Source organism: Diadema antillarum, unplaced genomic scaffold (assembly GCF_040938485.1).
Source record: "Diadema antillarum isolate AM-2024a unplaced genomic scaffold, OU_Dant_1.0 seq00002539_RagTag, whole genome shotgun sequence".
In the NCBI taxonomy this organism is placed as follows: Eukaryota; Metazoa; Echinodermata; class Echinoidea; order Diadematoida; family Diadematidae; genus Diadema; species Diadema antillarum.
Window position 1 is genome coordinate 23197 of NW_027273141.1, and position 22271 is coordinate 45467.

The 22271-nt window shown below is 37.1% G+C and overlaps 1 protein-coding gene across 1 annotated transcript in view; it reads left to right on the top strand.

Annotated features, from left to right (window-relative positions):
* The window catches only part of LOC139714934 (cytochrome P450 3A28-like), a 31417-nt gene extending 10715 nt beyond the window's left edge, over positions 1-20702 (top strand). The window contains exons 3-14 of the mRNA XM_071626584.1: positions 1964-2074; positions 4328-4559; positions 5785-5857; positions 8771-8855; positions 10549-10674; positions 13149-13225; positions 14180-14255; positions 16466-16637; positions 17604-17751; positions 18456-18636; positions 19682-19740; positions 20591-20702. Coding sequence (XP_071482685.1) covers positions 1964-2074; positions 4328-4559; positions 5785-5857; positions 8771-8855; positions 10549-10674; positions 13149-13225; positions 14180-14255; positions 16466-16637; positions 17604-17751; positions 18456-18636; positions 19682-19740; positions 20591-20702 — 1452 coding nt within the window. The remainder of the gene's footprint in view (positions 1-1963; positions 2075-4327; positions 4560-5784; positions 5858-8770; positions 8856-10548; positions 10675-13148; positions 13226-14179; positions 14256-16465; positions 16638-17603; positions 17752-18455; positions 18637-19681; positions 19741-20590) is intronic.
* Positions 20703-22271: the final 1569 nt, after the last annotated feature.

Here is a 22271-nt window from a genome sequence, read left to right on the forward strand (position 1 = left end):
TTAACACCTACGGGTGTCATTTCCAAATTTTAAACTGTTTTTTGAAGAGTTTCTTAGTAACTGCACTTCTTGTTGATTTTTAATTTAAACAAGACGATCAAGAATTTTACATTAAAATACTAGATTTTTGAAAAAAAATGTGAAAATAAATTTACACCAAAGTAACACCAGCTGGTGTGGTCCCTTATTGAAGCTGGACGGGTGTTAAACCATTGATATTAACACCAGCAAATATCAAATCAACACCATATGGTGTCATTTTTTAATTAACACCAGTACAGTGTCAAAATAACACCAGGTACAGTGTCAAATTAACACCACGAAGTGTCAGGTGAACACTTTTCAACACCATCACAGTGCATTTTTAACACCTGTGGGTGTGGTCCTTTATTGAAGTTTGATCGGTGTTAGATTTAACACCCGTGGTGTTAAATCTAACACCGATGTTTTTACAGTGTTATATCATTCATATGACACTTCTATGCAAGCTTGTTATCTAAGAATTTAAGAATTTAATTTAATTTCTTCTAGGGGAGTAATGTCAAATACAACGTTACCTGGAAGTCTATCTAAGGAATTATTGAAAAACATATACTTTGTCTTTTCATATTTAGTGACAATTTATTTGCATATATCCATTGTGCGACATTCTTTAATTCATAATTCACCGTACTGACAGACTGATTAAAATATCAGGGTATATCGTGCTAAATCGTATCAAAAGCCTTGGAAAAGTCCAGGAAGATGCCTGTTGTATGCGAAAATGTATCAAGTGCATGTGTAATTTTTTCCACAAAGGTAAGTAAAGCGTGGGTGGTGTCGTGATTTTCTCTAAATCCAAATTGAACATTCGTAAATACACTACTCATGTAAAAAATAAACAAATAATTATCGATTTCATCACAATCTGGGCTTTTCCCTGAATTCTTTCAAATTATAAACGATATCATTAACTTCTTCATATGTGGGGTCCAAAAATTTAGTTTTAGGATTAGGTATATTTAGAAAATCATAAAACACTTTATTAGATAAAGGGATATTTTCGTGATAACATTTTCCCAGTCAATGCATTAAAAAAAAAAAATCATTACAAATTTCGGCCGCGCGAACAAATCAAAGTTTTAGGAAAATCTGACAATTAGTTGAAAATGTTTCTACCGGCATGTAAATTTGTGTTCACACAATCTAATAATGGCTTATCATACTGACGTAAGAAAAAAAATGTTTTTCAAATTTTATGTGTGTGTATGTGTTTTATGCACTTTTTAAGGAACAGAAGATTGAATGATTTCAATCCCTTCCCCTAGAAATCCATTAGAACAAGCAATTATCATATGAAATTTGTCCTGCAGGTCAGTTTCACAAATGTTGTTGCAGGAGTGTACAATGTCATCTACTGAATATCGCTCTTTTTCTCGGTTCAAATAAAAACAAATGGATTCAAACTGTATCATGAAACTTTGATTAAGGGACATATCCTATAAATGCATGATAACACACTGATTATATAAACCTCTCTGTGGTGTGCGCATACTCTCTAAAAAATCGAGTGAAAATATTCACTCTTGAAGGAGTGAACACAACAAAGAGTGAGTGAGTGAGTGAGTGAGTGAGTGAGTGAGTGACCTCAGGGATCACTCGAAGATTTTGGAGTGATCCCTGAGGTCACTCTAAAACGAGCGAAAATGAACATTTTCACTCATAATTCACTAAAATTTCACTCTAAATTTACTCTTTTTTGTATTTACTCCTTCAAGAGCGAATATTTTCACTCGATTTTTTAGAGAGATAGGATTGCACGATTATGTTGCTTATGTGAAGGAGCAGTTTGTCAGTCTTCTTCGCGGAGATATATTTTATCATTCTTTTTTTCATCATTGATCATCCTCATCACCATTATCACCATCACAATCTTTATCACACATATCTACCTCCATTTTTCGCCCTGCATGTTCTCACACAGGTTGGATTCTCCATGAAGTTGGATGCTTTCGATGATCACTGTCCATTTCCGAAAGCTATCTCTAAGCTTTTAAAGGGGGTGATGGCATCAATGATGAAACCCTGGCTGTGGGTAAGGTCTCAGATGGCTCGAGGAACGAGATAGGAATACCGAAGGTTTATGGGAGAAAGTGAATTACAGCATATACAGCAGAATTATCATAATGATAGTAATGTTACTGTTATTACACAGTACTTTTAACGAAGAGGAAGAAGACAAATAAAAGGGAGGAGGAGGAGGAGAGGAGAAGGTGAAAAATAAGGAGACAAAGACGAAGAAGAAGAAGGAAGAAAAAGAGGAAGACAGAAAAGAATTAGTGTACTCCTCAATGGTTAGGAGAATAGTGACTTATCTTATGTATCCATCAGTCCATAGAATGTATCGATAAACAGTTATACTGTATGATACTTCACTTATTGGAGGGGATCAGCTTTACAGACATGATATGAATGAAGGAGTGGTCACTCGTTATTTTGCATGGAGGGGACTAGACAGTAGAATGCAATGCTATAATGGGAAGGACGAAGGGCGAGAGGAAAGACCGGACATAGGTGGGGTTGGCGGCACTGGACATAGCAACTATGTTGAATCATGCACTGAACATACAGCTTTGGGCAAGATGTTGCATCTCTTATATGTCTCTTACGACCCTTCCTTTCTTACAGTATGAGAAACAATGCAATGCTTCCCTCACTGAGGCTGTTTCCCTCAGTTTAAAAAGGGAAATCCAGTCCAAATATAATTTAGTCTGATTAAAAAAAACTTTAAAAATTCAGTGGTAGAAATTTGACTGAAATCAGACGAAAAACAAGGAAGTTATGACATTATGAAGTTTTGCTAATTTCTGCAAAACAGTTCTTGTGCAGTGGATGTGGATATGCAAATGAGTGAGCTAGCCATGTCATAACCTCACAATTTTCCATTGATCGTGTACAAAAAAAAAAAGAGGAAATGATGAAAATTCACTGTTTTTGTCATTCAAGTCTGAAACGTGATCTTATTCCTAGTTGAATAACTTCAGAATAGTGATCAGTTAGATATACTAGGATTTGAGCCTCGGGCATAATTGCGTTTGAATGAAAAACTCGACATTTCACAATTTTATATACAAGCTATATATATGGTAAGATGTGAGGGGATGACTTGCTCACTTTGCCATTTTCATACTGACCGTTCAAGAACTGTTTCTTGAAAAATCAGCAAAACTTCAAAATGTCATAACTTCCTTAGTTTCTACCAGATTTCAATAAAAATATTTCCGTTGAACTCGCAATATTTGACTCGTTTCTGTGAGACTAACTTATATTTGGACTGGAATTCCCCTTTCAAAGAGCAAATGCTTCTCATTACATTGGTGTGAGCAGGAAATGGTATGATTACCACAAAGGAAAGAACATCAAACTGACGGTATACAGGTGACGTCCTTGAAAGCACTGAGATAAGCGGTCTTAGAAGAGTTCATTACATCACATAGAATTACACAAGGACGACTTCGGCGTACTGTTTTTCGAGTGATCCACATCTCACTACATGTGAAGAGTTTGTTCGCAAAAACCGATAAGTCCAAACTTGTCAAATGGAGATACTTGCGTCAACAAAAATAAAGAGAATAATAAGAAAATTTTTGCTTCTTTTGACAATAACTTCAAAAATATACGTTTATATGTAGTAACCAATATATCTCTTAAAAGGTGTTATTTTGTTCTTTATGATAGAGACCGTACTTCAAAATCTTCAAAAATGGACTTATCGGTTTTTGCAAACAAACTCTTCATGTATAACTCCGCTTTCCAATAGATCACTCTTTCCATCGCTATATTAATTTTTTGTCACCACTGCAAAGTGAGTTTTATTTCTTTCGTTATGTATTATATATATATATATATATATATATATATACATATATATATGCATTCATATGTATTATTATGATCTAATGATACAAATAATATTATAAATAATTGTACCCAATTTTAGGGACTTTATGGGAAAATGCTGTCAGGATATATGCGGCATTTAAAAAAATGTGGCAGTGATTTTACAGTGGCTTTCTCAATTTTTACTTTTTGTCGCTTTTGCTGTACAGGATATTTACGTTTTTTTCACCACCGGAAAGTATGCATTGTTTATCTCATTCACATATTTTGTATTCATAATTTATGTTTTGTATACTCCATCTACGTATCACCTTTGGTTAGATGGAAATAAAGTATTGAATTTGATTCAATTAAATCGGTGTATACAGGAAATCAACAATGGCATGTGCAGACATCAGGTTGGCGTCTTGAATATATTCTCCATGTCTCTATCACTCCATATCTTCAGATGGTACCTACAAAGGAGGCGGCAAATTTTCGAACCGAAGTGAGAGAGGCGGCTCGTTTCATCCGTAACGCCGGTCGAGACATCATCCTTGAGAGGATTGCAGCCCGTCGGAGGGGAGAAGACGTCCCCAAAGACATCCTGACTCACATCCTGAATGCTTCTGATAACCTCAGCAACCAAGAGTTTGGCATAGAAGAAATGATTGATGAGTTTCTAAGCTTCTTTATAGCAGGTATCCCTAGCTAACAATCATTTGCCAGTGGTGGTTATAATCAAATTATGTAGGAGAGCTTGGAATATTTTGTGATTATTGGCTACTTGCTGCAGCCATGGAGATGATCTCCCTGCTGCGCATCACACTACTGCCAAGAACTACCTAGATGTTTGCACTATTTGTAGCTTTTCCTGAAAATGGAGAATGCATCTACAGTGGGTGCGTCACTCCGATAAAACGCTTGAAATCTGTCAATGCACCAAGACAAGAAATTAATGCCAATGTATCTGAGTCACGTGGCACTTGTGGAGTGACAAGCATCAGCCAAAATATCAAATGGTAATTAATATTTACACAATTTTAATGGTTTCATTTGAAATGCTGTCAGGATATGCTGTATCTGACACTTACTGCTGTACGTGCTAATCAAATGCTTTAACGGATCTAACAAAAGAGACACAGCTAATGAAGGAACAATGGAAGTTGATAAAGAAAATTAAGGCCTTTGCTCTTAATGCAATTTCAGTTTGGGGCTAAAAAGGCCAGTCTCATGTAACTCTTTCCAGTAGGGCCTACTTTTTCAGGCCTCCGCCACGAGGTGGCCGGTGCATTAGCCATGCTTCTGTGTTTTGTGAAACCTTTTAAAATGATATGGCAATTGTGGCTGTGTTTTGATGCTAAGCAAGGACAGATAGAGCATCACACACACACACACACACACACACACACACACACACACACATACGCGCACACGCACACAAATCGTTCAGAAAATTAATGTAAAATTGCCTCTCGATTTAGAATAAAGGTGTTTACAAAGTTTTGCGTTTTGCATAGATCTACCTATGACGTCCGTCACTCTTGATAAAAATGCCTATGGCCACATAAGTTGAGACTTGTGTCCTTCGCATATACCACCATCATTTTAGGGATGTCTTTGAATTTGTTGTGCCCCTTTATGGGCCACCAAGCAACCAGTGGTATAGAACCTGAATAGGGCTTTGAACAGGCAGTATCCTTTGAAAAGAAAGAAAAAAGCGATATGGAGATACGGGAGAAAAACGCAAACAGCATTAGTGAACAATAGATACCATGTTTTTGTGTTGAAGGCTTCTTTTCAAATGACTGTGTGCATGGGAAACCTCTTTTTAACAACTTACCCTATGTGCTTGTATCGTATTTTCATATAAACGGCCTCTCCTTTTTCCCAATGTCTGGAAATTCTTTGCATTGCAAAACAAAGGTCAAGAAACAACTGGCAATACACTAGCTTTCATCCTCCAGCAGTTGTGCCGATACCCACATGTCTATGAGAAGTGAGTGTTCTTTTTTTTTTGTTTTTTTTTTGTATCCTAGCAGGAAAGAACAAAGTGTTACAACAATTATTAAACACAATGTGAAACACATTCTCTCCATATTGTTAAATTTGAACATTTTAAGAGTGTGAACACATTGTGAATCATTTATTCATAGTGTACAGCAGTACAAGAATATGTGAATATCCTGTGAAAAACAACACCACAGTGTGAAATAATCTTCACAGTGTCAAATTCGAGCGTTTTCACATAGTCGACTATGTGCACACAGTGTGAACACACTATGGGACACTGTGTTATTTCCAACAGGGATGGCGAGCATGGAGCCTACTGCCTAGTGACATAATACATTGAAATTAAAATATTTTTCATTTTGACTACGGAAATTTGTTTGTTTTCTAAATATTTTCTCTTGGTGGATTTTGTCTACATCCATTGTAATACATGTTGTCTGATATGTTGTTTGAGCAGTACAAGCCCGTGAATAGCTTATAAGTTGCCAAAAGAGAAATTCAATAAGAAGAGATGCCTAAAAAATAGAAGAGGTTTGATAATGTATGATTTTGGATGAAGAAAACAACGAACTCATTCTTGAGTGGGCTTATGACAGGAGACGTTATTGAATATAAAAACCCTGCTGGAAAGAACACAGTGTCCCACAGTGTGAAAAACACAGTGTGAACACATTGTGAACACAGTGTGAAATCACTTCACACTGTTAAATTCTAGCATTTTAACAATGTGAACACAATGTGAGTCATCAATAAATGCTATCATACAGTCACACATGGCGGATTTCGAACCGGGTCCGTAAGGAATTAAACCCTATCGACCCGGTTCGAGCCGTAGAGACCCGCATTGACCCGCATCGTAACCCGTGTCAATTCCTGATGGATTCCGGGGGCTAAAATACGGCGGTGAAAAGAATTTGGTCCTTTTCAAATTTGCTCACGGATTTCAATTCCGTATTGATATCCGAAATGACCCATTTCAAACCGCATTGACTCGCATCGACCAGCTGCAACCAGCAGCGTAAAACCGTATGGACCCTTGCCGTATACCGCATTGCCTTCATGCAACGAATGATGACCAGGGCCCCGTTGCTAGAAACTTTACGTTTAAACGCAACTCCAAAAATCAAACGCAAGTCTCTTTTAGCAACGGCGCGCAAGTATCCTACGCAAGTTGCGTGAGATACTTGCGTAGGATGTGAGTTGCGTTTAAACGCAATTTGAGTTTCTTGCAACGGGGCCCAGGTTTACATCCGGGTCGGTACGGGTCGATAGGGGTCGAAAAGGATTCAGTTAATATTCAAAGCGGATTTTATACGGTTCGATACTGGTCAATACGGGTATCTACGGCTCGAACCGGGTCAATACGGTTTTAATTCCTCATGGACCCTGTTCGAAATCTGACCGTGTGTGACTGTAGCATAAATTACCCTCCATTCCGGGACTAATCCGGCTCATTTTTACCTGGATTAAATCCGTTTTGTGACCCGGCCGTGTGTGACTGTAGCATTACACTGTGAAACAAAGTTATGTTCTTTCCAGTATAGGGAATGCCCAGAAGATGGACCAAAAGCAGAGATGGGGTGGGATGTATCAATTCCATATGTCAATGTTTTCAACACTTGTTTTTACTGTGTTTATGTTTCTTGTCACAGCTTACATTTTGAAGCATTCATGATTCATACATTCATAAATGCACCATTTAACCGTCAATTCGCATATTACTGCCCCTCAGGGTTTTCGCTTGATGTATTACAATATGAGTGCAACGTGGGTTTTTTCTTCTCCTTGTGACACTTCTGATTTGTGGTCTATTCCATGAAAGCCAAAGTGTAAAATAATATCATTGATCAGAGTGTTGATGGAAAGAATTCCATACAGTGAGATGTATAGGCCTACTGCACATGTTTCAAATATGATCAATTCTCAAATGCACAAAAACAGCAAGATCTTGAGGATTTGGGAGTGTTTTTTTTTTCTTTTACACTTTTTATTGATTTTCATGATTTACATTCAACATCGAAAGTCAAAAACATGAATCACATATCAATCAACAAACAATAAGAATACAAACAAAAACTACTATTCTCAAAACAAAGTACTTGTAATGGTGGGTAACATTCTTTATACTTGGACTCTTTACCATAAATGTTACATAGGGGGCCATTTTCGATAATAAATAACTTCTTTATGCTTCCCTTTTGCAATAATCAATTCTGTATGTTTGATGTTCCTAATAAAGGCAATTACACCACCTAGGCTGACAACTCAGAGACTCCAACTCTCCCGTTTGAGATTTGATTTCTCCCGCCCTGGCTCTGTGTCTCCCGGTGGAAAGGATTTCTTACTTATTTCTATCGTATGTTGAAAAAATAAGCCTTAGATAGCACCAGAGAACATCTAGAATCCTAGGAACTTCGCGCTTCGCACACATCAACTTGGAGTCTCCCGTTTGCTAGGGGTTTCGGGCGGGAGAATCTCCAGACCTGAAGGTGCTTGGGGTTGGAGTCTCTGACAACTGAGTTTTTACATTTCTGAATATACATGTAGGCCTATCTTTATATCAATACTAGATGGTTCAACATCACTCTGTTTGGTCCTTTCCTACAGTCTTTTATGAAGCCCAGCATTACTCTTCTCCGTGTAAAATCAGCAAACGTTACGTAAAATGCCAAGCTAAGGATCTTGGAGTATTAGCTCACATTTTCCCCCCTAAATTGTGATTACTGTATGCTCAGTAACGCAGAGGGTCATCCTGTATCGCTTCATGGAGTGAAGTTTAATCCGAGAACATACTACATGTATATAAGTCTTTGTGAATGAGAGCTTGTGCTCATCAGGGTATCATGATTTTAATGTTTTTTTTCTGCTTTCTCTGTTTGTTTGTTTGTTTTCTTCACAGAGTGAAGCAGGAGTTAGATGAGAAGTTGGGGGACAAAACTTTTGTCTCTTATGAGGATATCATGAAGCTCGAATACCTCATGCTGGTGAGTTGACCTCGATTGTCATATTGTCATGTCATTATGATTGTTGTTCAACATTCTTTATTATATAAAAAAAAAGCCAATGTAACATGAAAGGCCTAGGTTGTCTCCTGGATTAAACAGGAGGCACAAGGCAAAAACAAAGGACAATACGGAAAAACATTTAAATACATTCTACATAATAAAAACACACTCATCAATTACAGCTACATAATTACACACAAAAAATTGACAAAAAATGCATCTATACACAAACAAATCAATATAATATATGCAATATTTGATTTCAAAACACGCATTTATATCATAATAGTACAACTTTATCTCATTCTATCTTTTTCATCTCTTCACCTTTTACTTTACTTTTTCTCTTTAATCTTTCGCTCTCTCTTTCTCACTCTCTCCTCTCTATCTCTCTCTCTCTTCTCTCTCTACCTTCCCCCTACCTTTCTTATTCCTTTATTTTGCTCCATTACCAATTAATTCATTTAACGCCTTCTTAATTTCTTCTCCAAAAAGCTCCATTTTAACTTTCTCATTAAAAAAACAATCCATTTATAACACCAAATCATATAACATCAAATCTGATATATCATTTATTAACAATAAACTAAATCTCAAACTCTTTTTTTCCTTGTATAAACCCATAATCATAAAATCTTAACACTGAAAAAATACTTATGTTATAAATAAATATTCGAACATCATATCTAAAATCATCAAATGCCAAACATGATACGCTCATGATAAATCGAATCCCAAATACTTTTTTTTTTCATTTCATTAAATTGATTATTATGATTCCATTACTAGTACTATTTCTACCATAATCATCGTCATCATCATAACTAGGCCAGCCATTATGATGTCTTTATCATCACAGGATGTCTCTTGGATATCAACAGCACGTCAAGTTCCATTTTGAAACCTATTCTCATGATCCGACATCCAGGTATATAGCGACGCGGCTGGAGTGAAAACAAAGCGATAAATACACAAATATAAAAGAAGAGTTTGTTCGCAAAACAGATAAGTCCATATTTGCCAAATGGAGATATTTACGATTAAAGGTCAAGAAAAATAAAGAGAATAATAAGAAAATATTTGTTTCTTTTGACCACAACTTCAAAAATGTACCTTTATATGTAGTGACCAATATATCATTTAAAAGCTATTATTTTGTATTTTATGACAGAGACTGTACGTCAAAATTTTCAAAAATGGACTTATCGGTTTTTGCAAACAAACTCTTCAAAAATTAATCGACCAGTCATGCCCGGGCGCTAATCGGACATATCAATTCATAAAGATACATACTTGATGACTACACTATATGCCAACTTTATTCGTCGGAATTAAGCGGAAAATGAGTTTTACAGTAATCGCCTTAGCTTCCAGGAGAGTACACTTTCAAATACTTTGGCACGATACAGCTCTGATTTACGCTTTTTGACTTTTGTTTTGTATACATATATATATATATATATATATATATATATATATATATATATAATTATATATATCATCATTAGGTGAAATTTCATGTCATGTCAAGATTGTGGCTGAGTACTTTGAAGCACTTATTCTTCTTGTTTTTCTTTCTCTCTTTTTGCATTTCAACTTTTACAAAAGAGCACCAGTTGAATGCTCCTGTCACCGTTCTATTCTTCTATCGCGTTCTAATTAATGTTTGCAGGTTCTGAAGGAAACAATGAGGCTGTTTCCACCAGTTCAAGGCACAAGCCGTATACTGGGATTTGACGTCCAGTATGAACAGTACCATCTGCCCAAGGGAACCCAAGTTATGGTAAATACAAATCAGGTGCACTCGGGTCGTTTAGCGGCACCCGTCCGGGTGTCTTGAGAGATGGGGGCTTGCAGATTAATATGTGCAAGGACAAAAATCAAAACTATGGTAACTAACAACGATCTTCTTAAAAAAGCAAATGGCAGCTGAAAGATAAATATAAATGTCGCTATGGCGACAGGTATGCCTCCGCCATAATGCATAGTTCTCCTGATATAGTGTCTTGACAATGTATGAAAGCAATTTTACATACTAAAGTAATTGGCAAAATATTAAAATGGCAGGTTTGTCACAAAGGTCTTTTTTTTTTCATTTTCCTTAAATTAAGTTTAATGGATGAATGGCTGTATCGTCTAAGAGTGCAGGGTGTTTGGAGATTTGAGGATTTTTACTTGGCTTTTGTAAGTTCATGCATTGAGTAATCTTCAAGGTATGGAGAAAAAGTGCAATTTCAGTATTAAATAGTAAAATATTACCATTTCAACCTGGCCTTTGACCATTGACCTTTGACCCCACGACCTTGAAATTCCCAAGAGAATCACTGTCAGATAGAACATGCATAAATAAACTCCTCAAAATAAGTTCTGCAATTAAGGTTTGATATATCATATTTCTCTCATACGAGCATTATCTTCATTAAATATCACATCATAAGAAAGCCTGATTAATTATCTTTAAAATAGCACCTCACTTCTCTTGTTTGAGTGTTCTTGGAATGTGCAAAACAGCTGAGTATGGGGACAGGTCAAAAGTGAAAAGTCGCAAGAATTCTGCTATTTATAACGTACAGTTTTGATGAAAAAAGCCACTGGAATAAGCACTGCCGAAATGACAGAACTTTCAGAAACTCCCACTTCCTAGACATTAGATGACTGTTTGGTCAACCTTTATGTTTAATTTCAATCTGCACATACTACTGCAGTTTTTAACTCATGGATGAGGCCTGGAATCTAATGATAATCTCACAATGCATTCTTTTCAAGCACATTCCTTCCCTGAAACGACCAAGCAAATGGGAATTATACTGTTTGACATAACACATTTGCTCTATTTTGCAATATTTCACATTTGACCTTCCCTCATACTCAGTCATACTGTGCATTCCAGGAACACCCAATCATAGCAAGTGAGGTGTCATTTTAAAGACAATCAATCAGACTTTCTTATGATGTCATATCTAATGAAGATAATGCGGGTATAAGAGAAATATGATATATCAAACTTTAATTGCAGAAATTATTTTGAGGAGTTTATGTACCTTGAGTCACTTTCGAGTTATGGAGGAAGAAGTGAAATTTAGCACTTTCCCTTGACCTTTGACCTTTGTTCTGCAAGAAACTCCCCAGAGAATCTCTAATGTGTAAAACATGTACATATTAAGTTTGAAGAAAAATCCTGCAGGCGTTACATGAATATGAGGGAAAGGGTGAAACTTTGAGGAACTGACCTTGACCTTTGACCCTGACTCCCAACTCCCTATAGATAATCACTGCCAGTCAGTACATGAATATGCGCTAAGTCTCCATGAAGGAGCCTTGAACCATTTGCGAGGTATGGAGAAAAAAGCAAAATGCTAACATTTTCGTTTGACCTTTGACCTTTGACCTCGTGACCCAAAACTCTGTCAGAAAAATCTTCATTTGGTAGTACATGTACACACTAGGTTTCAAGAAAATACCTTCAGGCATTGCATGGATATGGGGGGGGAGTGAAATTTTGAGCATTTTGGCCTTTGACCTTGACCATGTGCACACATAAGTTGATAGGCACAACTTCACCCACTCATACATACAGGCTAAGTTTCATTAGGATACCTTAAAACGGTTTTTTTTTTTTTTTAGTTATGCTGTCCACAATTGATTACGGACGGAAGGACGGACAACCCGAAAACATAATGCCTCCGCCGACAGTTCGTGGCGGAGGTATTTTTTTTATTACTTATTTTTATTTATTTATTCTCCACTCATGGGACGGATAGCCCTGGTCAGCTAAGAGCTGTTTTTCACAGGGGTCCGACCATATACAGTATTACAAAAAAAAAACAAACAAACAAACAAACAAACAAACATACAATCATTAAAATGTACAAACATTGAAACACACGTAAAAGGAATAAGAAAGAGATAGAAAAAATATTTGTACAATATATGCAATATGCTTAGAAATACACACAATACATTACAATATAATATGCATTACATTATTAAAAAAAAAAATATTCACACAGAAGAAAGGATGCCTCCACCGCTACACATTTTTTCTGTTTTTATATGTAATGAGTTCCATGACCTTTTACCCCAAGGTCATGGAGGTATAAAAACAAATTTCTCCCTGCCACAAACGTCTAGCAAAGAGAGCGTGAAAAATCTTCGTGTGAAACTTTCCATTTTATTCTACTTTTTTTTAAGGCGTATGCCTATCTCTATCATTTTACATAATGTCATTGAGAAATGAATAAGTTAATATTCCCGTTACAGGTTATCATCCAGGCCATGGGTATGATGGATTGCTACTTTGACGACCCAGAAGAATTTCGTCCTGAGCGCTTCCGACGTGACAACGACGAGCAGTGAGCTTTGATCTCTCCTTTTGTTGTTGTTGTTGTTGTTGTTGTTGTTGTTGTTGTTGAGAGAGAGAGAGAGTGAAAAAATAGAATTTATCATTAAGAGATTTCATTTTCACTGTTCGTTCATTTATCTTTTTATGCACGTCAGATCATGGGAGTCAGCTGATCTGCTGATGAAGGCTCTTTAAATCTTGAAATTCTTTCTATTTTATGTTGATCATCTGGAAAAAAATATATATATAATTAAGAAACCATCACATGGTATCCGATGCAGCACTATCAAGATGTTCTAATATTAACATTGATGAGATAGAAATTGTGTGTGTGTGTTTGTGTGTGTGTTATTCTTTTTTTCGTTTTGCAACATTAAGTGAAAGCTTTTCAATTCAGACCGCATATTGTGATTAACACAAGATAACTATTTTTTAAGTGGGACCCTCCATTTCCATTCTAATCTTTGTATTAGGTATATACCTTAGAAACGAAATTCTGTTGTTACTCGTGACCACTTGTACGTTTTCTTTGAAATTGTTATAAATTTGTTCTGTAAATGTATTGTATATATTTTTTCTGTTTATTCAATGGAAATGGAAATAAAATTGAATTGAATTGAATTGAATTGAACTATACTTTAATATGTTCAGTGTTTTAACTGTTTCTTTACTTTTTGGCAATGTGATTTTGTTTCGCAGCATCAAATCAAGACGCAGTCTTTTACATAAATGGAAACTAATGACAACTAATAATAATATATAATAACTAATAATGTATCCCTGGGATAATGCCACAGATGGTTGGATTAACGAAACTTTTTTCATTATCAGTAAAAAAGAACCTCTAGGTTTAGGGAATTTGAACCTTCAGAATAACGAACCTTATTTAGGTTTCGTATTAATAAACCTTAAGAATGGACCTAACAAACATCATTTGTTTTATCATATGTTTTACCAACAGACGGATGAAGTCCATGTATGCCTACATTCCCTTCTCGTTGGGTAATCGGTCGTGCCCCGGTCAACAATTCGCCTATGTATGACCATAATTGTTTTCATTTCATGGGTGGTTTTTTTTTTCCTTTTTTTTCCATGGAAATCACCATTCCATTGGTTTCCTTCAGTCCCTTGATTTGTTCTCAGTTTAAACAGTGCATTGTTCCTATTAAGAAAGACACATTTTGCCTTAGGCCTATGTTTTTTTTTTTCTTCTGTTTTTTTTTTTTTTTGCCAGTGAATTTATGAGTAAAATATGAGACTGCCTCGGATCGATGGTGAAATACATTTTGCTGCGTCTGAACAGCGGTCACAAACATTGATTAATATACAATGATATTGGGCAACTAATGTTTCGTGTTTGATCGTCTGAAAAAGAAATGTGAATAGATGACATTCATTATCACGTAAAACAAGCACCTGTATCACATAATGATATTCAGTTTTTACATTTACGAATCATGTTTACAAAATGTAACAGCTAAAAGAGAAGTTGGTACATGCAAGCGCGCCGGAACACTTCTGTTTTTTGGTGGTTTTTTTTTGGGGGGGGGGGGGGGTGGGGGGAGGCAAAAATCTCGACGGGGGCACATTAATGTGACGGTGTGAGATCTTCGGCGACGGAGCGAAGCGACCGAGAGGGGGGAAGAGTGTGGGAGGGAGATTCCCCCTCCCACGGTAGAGACTTTTTTTTTTTTGGTAAAAGCAGAGTACAAAATTGTCGTTTATAGAGCATTTAAAAGCAAATTTCTACGGAATTAAACATAATGAAAAAAAGTCAGTGCGAAGGATTATGATTATGAAATACGGGGGACATTTATGTGACGGTGTGAGATCCTCGGCGAGGGAGCGAAGCGAAGCGACACACGCACACGGCAGGGACTTTTTGTAAAAACAGAGTACAAAAGTCGCGTTTATAGATAATTTAAAAGCAGTCGCGTTTATAGAAAATTGAAATGCATATTTCTAGGGAATTGAACATGGTGAGAAAAATCAGTGCGAAGGAATATCATTACAACATTCGGGGGGGGGGACATTTATGGGACGGTGTGAGATCCTCGAAGAGGTAGCAAAGCGACCGGGGTGGAGGGGGAAGGGTGTGGGAGGGGATACCCCCCCCCCCCTCCCACGGTAGGAACTATTTGTAAAAACGGAGTGCAAAAATTGCGTATATAAGAGCATTTAAATGCAAATTTCTAGGGAATTAAACATAGTTGAAAAAATCACTGCGAAGGACTATGATACAGGGGCACATTAATGTGACGGTGTGAGACTCTCGGTGAGGGAGGGTGTGGGAGGGGGGGGGAACCCCTCTCCCACGGTAAGGACTTTTTGTAAATGGAGCATTTAAATCAAATTTCTAGGGAATTAAAAAATCCCCGCGAAGGACTATAAGCATTTGACAAGCCGGGTCATAACTTATGAAAACTAGTCATTTTACTATAAGTTCGGGCAGAGCACGCGAGCCGCTTTCATTAAAAGCTTAAACGTGATCGCATTGTTCGAGCAATGGAAATTATTCTTATATTGCTAGAAAGCATAGAAGAAAAGGAAAAATGAAAAGTTTACTAAAGGTATGATTCAGGGGGCACACTGGGGGACGCGAGGCTACCATCTATACACTTACTTTACTCATAAGTAAATGTTAGTGTATAGATTAATGATAATGTAAATTATTAGTGTATTCATATACAGGGGGCACTGGGGGGTGGAGTGCCATTAACAATTTCCCTACATTTTGAAAATTGCAAATATTCTACTGAAGTGTGCACCAAATCTTAGAATATCAATTCTGAGAACACGAAAGTTCCTCGAGTGTGGGAGGGAGACACCCCTCAGGTTCCCCCTTTTTTTGGTCGACCTCCAAACTCAGCATGTTTAGAGTACACAGCGAAGACGGAGAACACAGATCAAGAGGTGACAGATACCGCGATTCAACCAATCACATTGTCCCGAAATGTTTCTCTTTGATTAAAAACTTTCTAAATATCATTCCACTTCAGCAGTGGGCACAATGTTGTTTAATTTCTATTTTAAAAATCCAAAAGCTCCGATGGGATCACTCAAGAGCAATGGTTTCTTCTTGCATTGCTCATGAGGACCGAATGCCTGTAATGAGTGACATTGTTCCATGTTTATGCCTTTCGGAAATGTTTCGCCAATGGACAATTTCCCCAATATTCATGCATTTGTGGAGTAGGAAATGGATTATAAGCGTTCAAAGATGCACTACCTCTTCTAATCCTCTTAGATTGAGTCCCGCGTGATTCTGGCCAAGCTGTTGCGGAGATTTGACTTCAGGTTGGTACCGGGTCAGAGGTTCACTTCGGGGACTAGTCACCTCACCCAAAGGCCAAAAGATGGGTGTCTCACGTACATCAGTCAGCTGTGTAGTGATCATCAGACACCTATAGCCATTGAAGGTAAAACTTTTATTGAAAGTTCTGCATTTCACTTAAGAGTTGTTTGTATTACGTCTTTTTCTCTGTAGAATTGCTTTAAACATGTCAAAAGCACTATGCTGTATAATGCATTTGGTTCCATGTTTGTTTGTTTGTCTCAGACCTTATTTACAATTCAAGAAGGAAAAATATAAAGGATTTATTCAATACCACCTATTTTTTTTTTTTTTTTTTTAGGCGGGGGGGGGGGGGGGGGCAAAAATCCCATGAAGTTTTGAATGTGAAAGGTCATAATCTTCCCCCCGCCCCAGAATTTTTTTGTTCGTGATCTTATAACTCGTCAGTCTTACGTTTTAGGAGAGTGGTGCTAATTCACCAGTCTTCCTCAAATCTCTACCATCGCAAAAATCATCAACTCAACATGATTGACCCCGGTTGATTGACTGTGCTTTTCTCTTTACAAGGCCTTAAGTAACCTTGGAATACAATGCATGATAGGCAGAATTCATGTTGTGAAATTTGATTTTGAATGTTGATCACGTATAGATATATGTAACAACATAAACCAGATTGAGGTCTGGCAAAATTTTCAATTAAAAAAGAGTTAAAGAAGTTTGCTACGGGCAATAAATGAATATATATAGGGTGTTCCTAAAAAGTACAGAATATAAAAAGTTGACTATGAAGGGTGTTCATAAAAAATCAAGAAACAATGAATAAAAAGCTGACCAAAGTTCAAAGGTCAGCTTTGTAATGAAATCATACTTTATTCTACACCTTACTTGCGTCATCATAGTCACGGATCACATCTTTAGGGTCCTTCGAAGGTGAAGGGTTCAAAACCTACCATTTCCTAGATTTTGGTTTGTAGGTACGAAACCAACTTGGTTTTATAGTTTTTGTTTTTCACTTCAAGTGTTAATGAAATACTATCCCCTCTGTTAACAGTTTGCGAATGACCTTAATTTAAAATCTCTGGTGAGACAGCCCTTACCTTTTATGCACCAACACCTTCGACGTGTCCCCGTGTCGACACGACGCTGCATGGCTACGAAGAACATCGATCTCATGCCGAATACGCGCCTTGCAAGTCATCGAGATCACGTTGTGGGGATGTGTATACCCTGCTCTTTTGGTATTCTAAGAGTGAAAAAAAAGTCACAGGGTGTCAAGTAAATGAATTGAATTGAATTTCAAGTAAGGAGATCGTAGAGGCCTTCCACCTCATGACTGAGGGCCAAATAGCTCTACACGTACCAGCCTCATACGGACAGCTCGAAGACAGTGAGCTGTAGCACCATCATGACCATCCTGCCCTACCAAAGGTGCCGGAACACTCCTCGATCCTGTCTCTCAAAGTTTCCTTCCAGCTGGTTCACGTCAATGTCCCCATTGATCAATCCTCAGTAGGCCTGCATGCAACTATCTATGTTTCTGTTGAAGAAGAATGGCCCAATTATTTGGCCACTTTCATAAATATAATAATGATAATAATAATGATAATAATAATAATAATAATAGTTATAATAATAATAATAACAATAATAACAATAATAATAATAATAATAATAATAATAATAATAATAGAGAGACTCTTTTAAAACGCCCATCCTACCTAAGAAACCCAGAGTACATATTATTACCTTACAACAGAGTATCACAGAAGATACAAGAACACTAAACAAACAATATAGTACATAACATACATACAGTCAAACAATTGTCAATTAAAATTGAAAAGGTAGATCTTGAGGTTCTTTTTGAAAGAACTAGCCCACACACTCCATTATTGTCTGCTCATATTTACGTCCTAAATGAACTATGGCGCATGTCCTGCAGCCGCGAATACTTCGTGACACTGAGGGTGTTCATTTTCCTGTCCATGCTGACTGCGGCTTTTGTCGCCAACAAGGTTTCGCAGGAAATTGGCGTCGCCCACAAACCTGTCCAGGAGCCATCCTCGAAAGTTGAGCCTCCTCTGGAAATCCATCTCCAGCAGTTGATGACGTTCATGCACTTCGTGAGGATACATGCTTATATCTAATCGTGCAATACGATAGAAAGTTCGTGATCTTATCCCTAAACCATTACTGCGAGCAGTTGTGGTCCTTAGATGGGTTTCCAGTATCTCCTGAGAGCCTGTTTTCTGTACATTTCCCTCTCCTCCGCTTGCAAAAATTACCCACGTGTCCGCTGGGGCTTGTTCCATATTGTTATTATTTGCGCAAATTCGCCCAGATAATCTTTCTGGATGGAGGAACTCTTGTCTTATTAGAATCGCAAATGGAATGTTTCCCTTGTATCCATTCTGCAACTGTTACGGTGAAATGTTGTCACCACAAATATCCTTGGGTCAATTGCAAGTTGCACCATGAGGAGATATCATTAAAATTTGTTGTCTCCTGTTACAGACTGTACATGTCCCACTTGAATACTCACAACTATTGATGTGTACTCACTAGACCTTGCTACCAGAGCAATAACCAAATTTTGGACAAAGTAGGTTTTTTACACTGCAAAAAGTCCGGTGTTCAGTATGAAACACCAAGCTGGTGTTAAATTTCCGGTGCTTATTTATGGTGTTAGATTAACACCTCCGGGTGTCATTTAAAAATATAGAATTGTTTTTTAATAGTTTCGTATTTACCATTCTTCTTGTTGATTTTGAACTTCAACAAGACGATCGAGAATTTTCCGATAAAGTACTTGATCTTTGAAAAAAAAAAGAGGTGTGGACACATTTACACCATAGTAACATCAGTTGGTGTGGTCTCATATTGAAGCTGGATGGGTGTTACACAATTGACATTAACACTAGCAATATCAAATCAACACCATGCGGTGTCATTCTTGAATTAACACCAGCGAAGTGTCAAAAATATCACCAGCTACAGTGTCAAATTAACACCATGAAGTGCCAGGTGAACACTTTTCAACACCATCACAACATACTTTCTACACCTGTCGGTGTGGTCCTCTATTGACACTTGATCGGTGTTAGATTTAACACCCACGGTGTTAAATCTAACACCGATGTTTTTGCAGTGTTCCCTTCACATTCGAAGGGCCCTGACTATGTGATCCATGACAATGTTGACGCAAGCAAGGTGTCAAATCAAAGCTGGTGAGTTAATTCGTATTGTAGTAAATATTTCGCACGAATAGACCATACTATATTCCTGACAAAGATGACCTTTGAACTTCGGTTGCATTTTTTAGGAGCACACTGTTTATATAAACCAAATCAAATGAATAATTTGTTTCACAGGTATTTGTTACTATAGGGTACTAAAGTAAGTTATCTCAGTCACCTGGTCTACGCAGGTTCATTCTTTGTTTGATCATGAACTCCAAAAGTGTTACATTGGGCAAGCTCCTGCATCATTTTGCTTTCGCAACAAGTGGAGTGCCTGGTGGTTAATGGGCCAACGTAATGTTTACTTGAACTATACTGTACGATCTGTGTTATTGTGTGTAATGAGCTAGTTGGATAAGAAAGCAAAGTCTTGCTACTTTTATAATATAATTGTGGTCATTGTTCTTGTGGTTTCCAGAATCCTTTATTGGTGGTACGTGTTCATGATATATTTGTTACATTACATTGAGTTGTGCATGTCTCTATTGCTCAGAAATCTACCTGTGCGTAATTCAGTTCACCAAAACGGATGATACCGACAGCATGTTAAATCTAATGGTGTAATGTCATAATTTGACATGACCCTCTGGTATAGGGGCTGGAACTTATACTTTCCGGTAATTTCAGTTTTTCAGTGCCATGGACCTTTTTGTACTACATTTCCACCGTGTGTAAAATTTGTCCATGCATAATGAAACCCAAGACTTTTCTGTTTTCGTTTTTGTTCGGTGATTTACACAAATGTAATCGTTTTAATGTGAACTCTGATTTAATAATCAAGTAATATGCAATAGTCCTCAACTGTTCTCATTCATTATTCATTATTCATTGTCTCTAGGGTGACAATATCTATTCAAATGGGAACGATGCCCCCACCCACCTCCGAGGAGGACTCCAACGTTACCCAGAACCCCAAATTAGAGAAGCAAAGAGGAAAAGCTAATGATTAAAAAATATTAAAACAGAAAAGACATCAGTGGATGTGTTTTCAAAGTTATGGTATAGATCCAGGGGTCGGGCCGAAATCGGGGCCTGTTTTTGAAGTCTGATCTTTTTCTTTCTTTCTTTGGTTGAAAATTCATAGACATATTTAATACATAATTGGAATGTTTGTTGTTGTTTTTTTTTGCAGTGTGACATTATTTACAAATAGACATCACCCCCCCCCCAACACACACACACACACACACACACACACACACACACACACACACACGAGATTTCTGAAGTCTGAAGTCGTCAAGAATAATTGGAAGAAGAACTGGCGATGCTCAGGTGAGCGCCAAACCCCCGAGTCTCTTCTTTGGTATCTTTACTGTACTTGTAAGAAACTGCTTTTTCGGACTTTTCTGACGTATTCCTTTTCTTTTTCTGCGTGTGATTGTTCTTCGCGTTCTCCTCCTTCTTTTCATATATTTTATTTCCCTTGAGTTATATGTAAAGGACTCCATTTCACATTTATACATGGCCCAAAGTGTCTTTCTACACCTTCGCCCGAATTCAGAGTATAATTTTCATTACATATTGAAAATATCTCTGAAAGTTTCTATGGTAGTCGTATAGCTAGTTGTTTATACAAAATGTACATAAAGCTATCTCTTATTCGTGTCCTCATAATCATTAGCGAGCACTAAATCATTATAAATCATATACATCCTTAAATCATGGCTATAAGCATGTACTAAGTACAGAATACATTGCGTGTCATTGATAGTAACTCACACGAAAGTATATTTACGTTTAGAAATATATAAGAAGATGGAATCGTTGCCTAATAAGTGTGTGTTATAGTCCTTATGGGAGGTAGTTACTGCTAATATACTTTACAGGTTATCGTATCATAGAAATCCTGCAGATATTATAAACATTTAGATTAAATGCAAAGCATTTTATAGATATTTTGTTTACTTTCCGTGTTGTCATAGTACAAGATATATTGTGAAGGGCTGATTAGTATGGTAACAATAAAAGACCATTCATTGGAGGGAGATGACATTTCTATAAAATTGGTGCATGTGTGGTTTATGTAAACCTAAGTGTGCGTGTATAGCCACATCGTTTGGTTTTGTGTTGACATGATCTAGGACATTGCTTGTCTGGCCGTGTGTGCGTGTGTCATTCCTCATGCATTTTATCATACATGTCATAGCTGTGTGACCAAAATACATAGTGTCTGGGTGATGTTTGTATACGTTTCGTTATCCTGAAAGTTCGTTATTCCGAAGGTTCGTTATTCCGAAACAGAAAAATTCCCTTCACCTGGGTACCGTTTCATGAAAGTTGTCAGCGCTGACAAGTTGTCAGTCTCTGACAATCACCATGGTAACAGTCAGTGACCAGAGCACCTCAGCCAATCAAAACTAAGGATTTTGCTGAAATTGTCAGAGACTGACAACTTGTCAGCGCTGACTAAATTGATGAAACACCCCCCTGATGTTCGTTCATCCAATAATGAAACAGGCTCCGTTAATCTGCACAACAAATTTTGTGGCGTTATTCCGAAGGTTCGTTAATTCGAA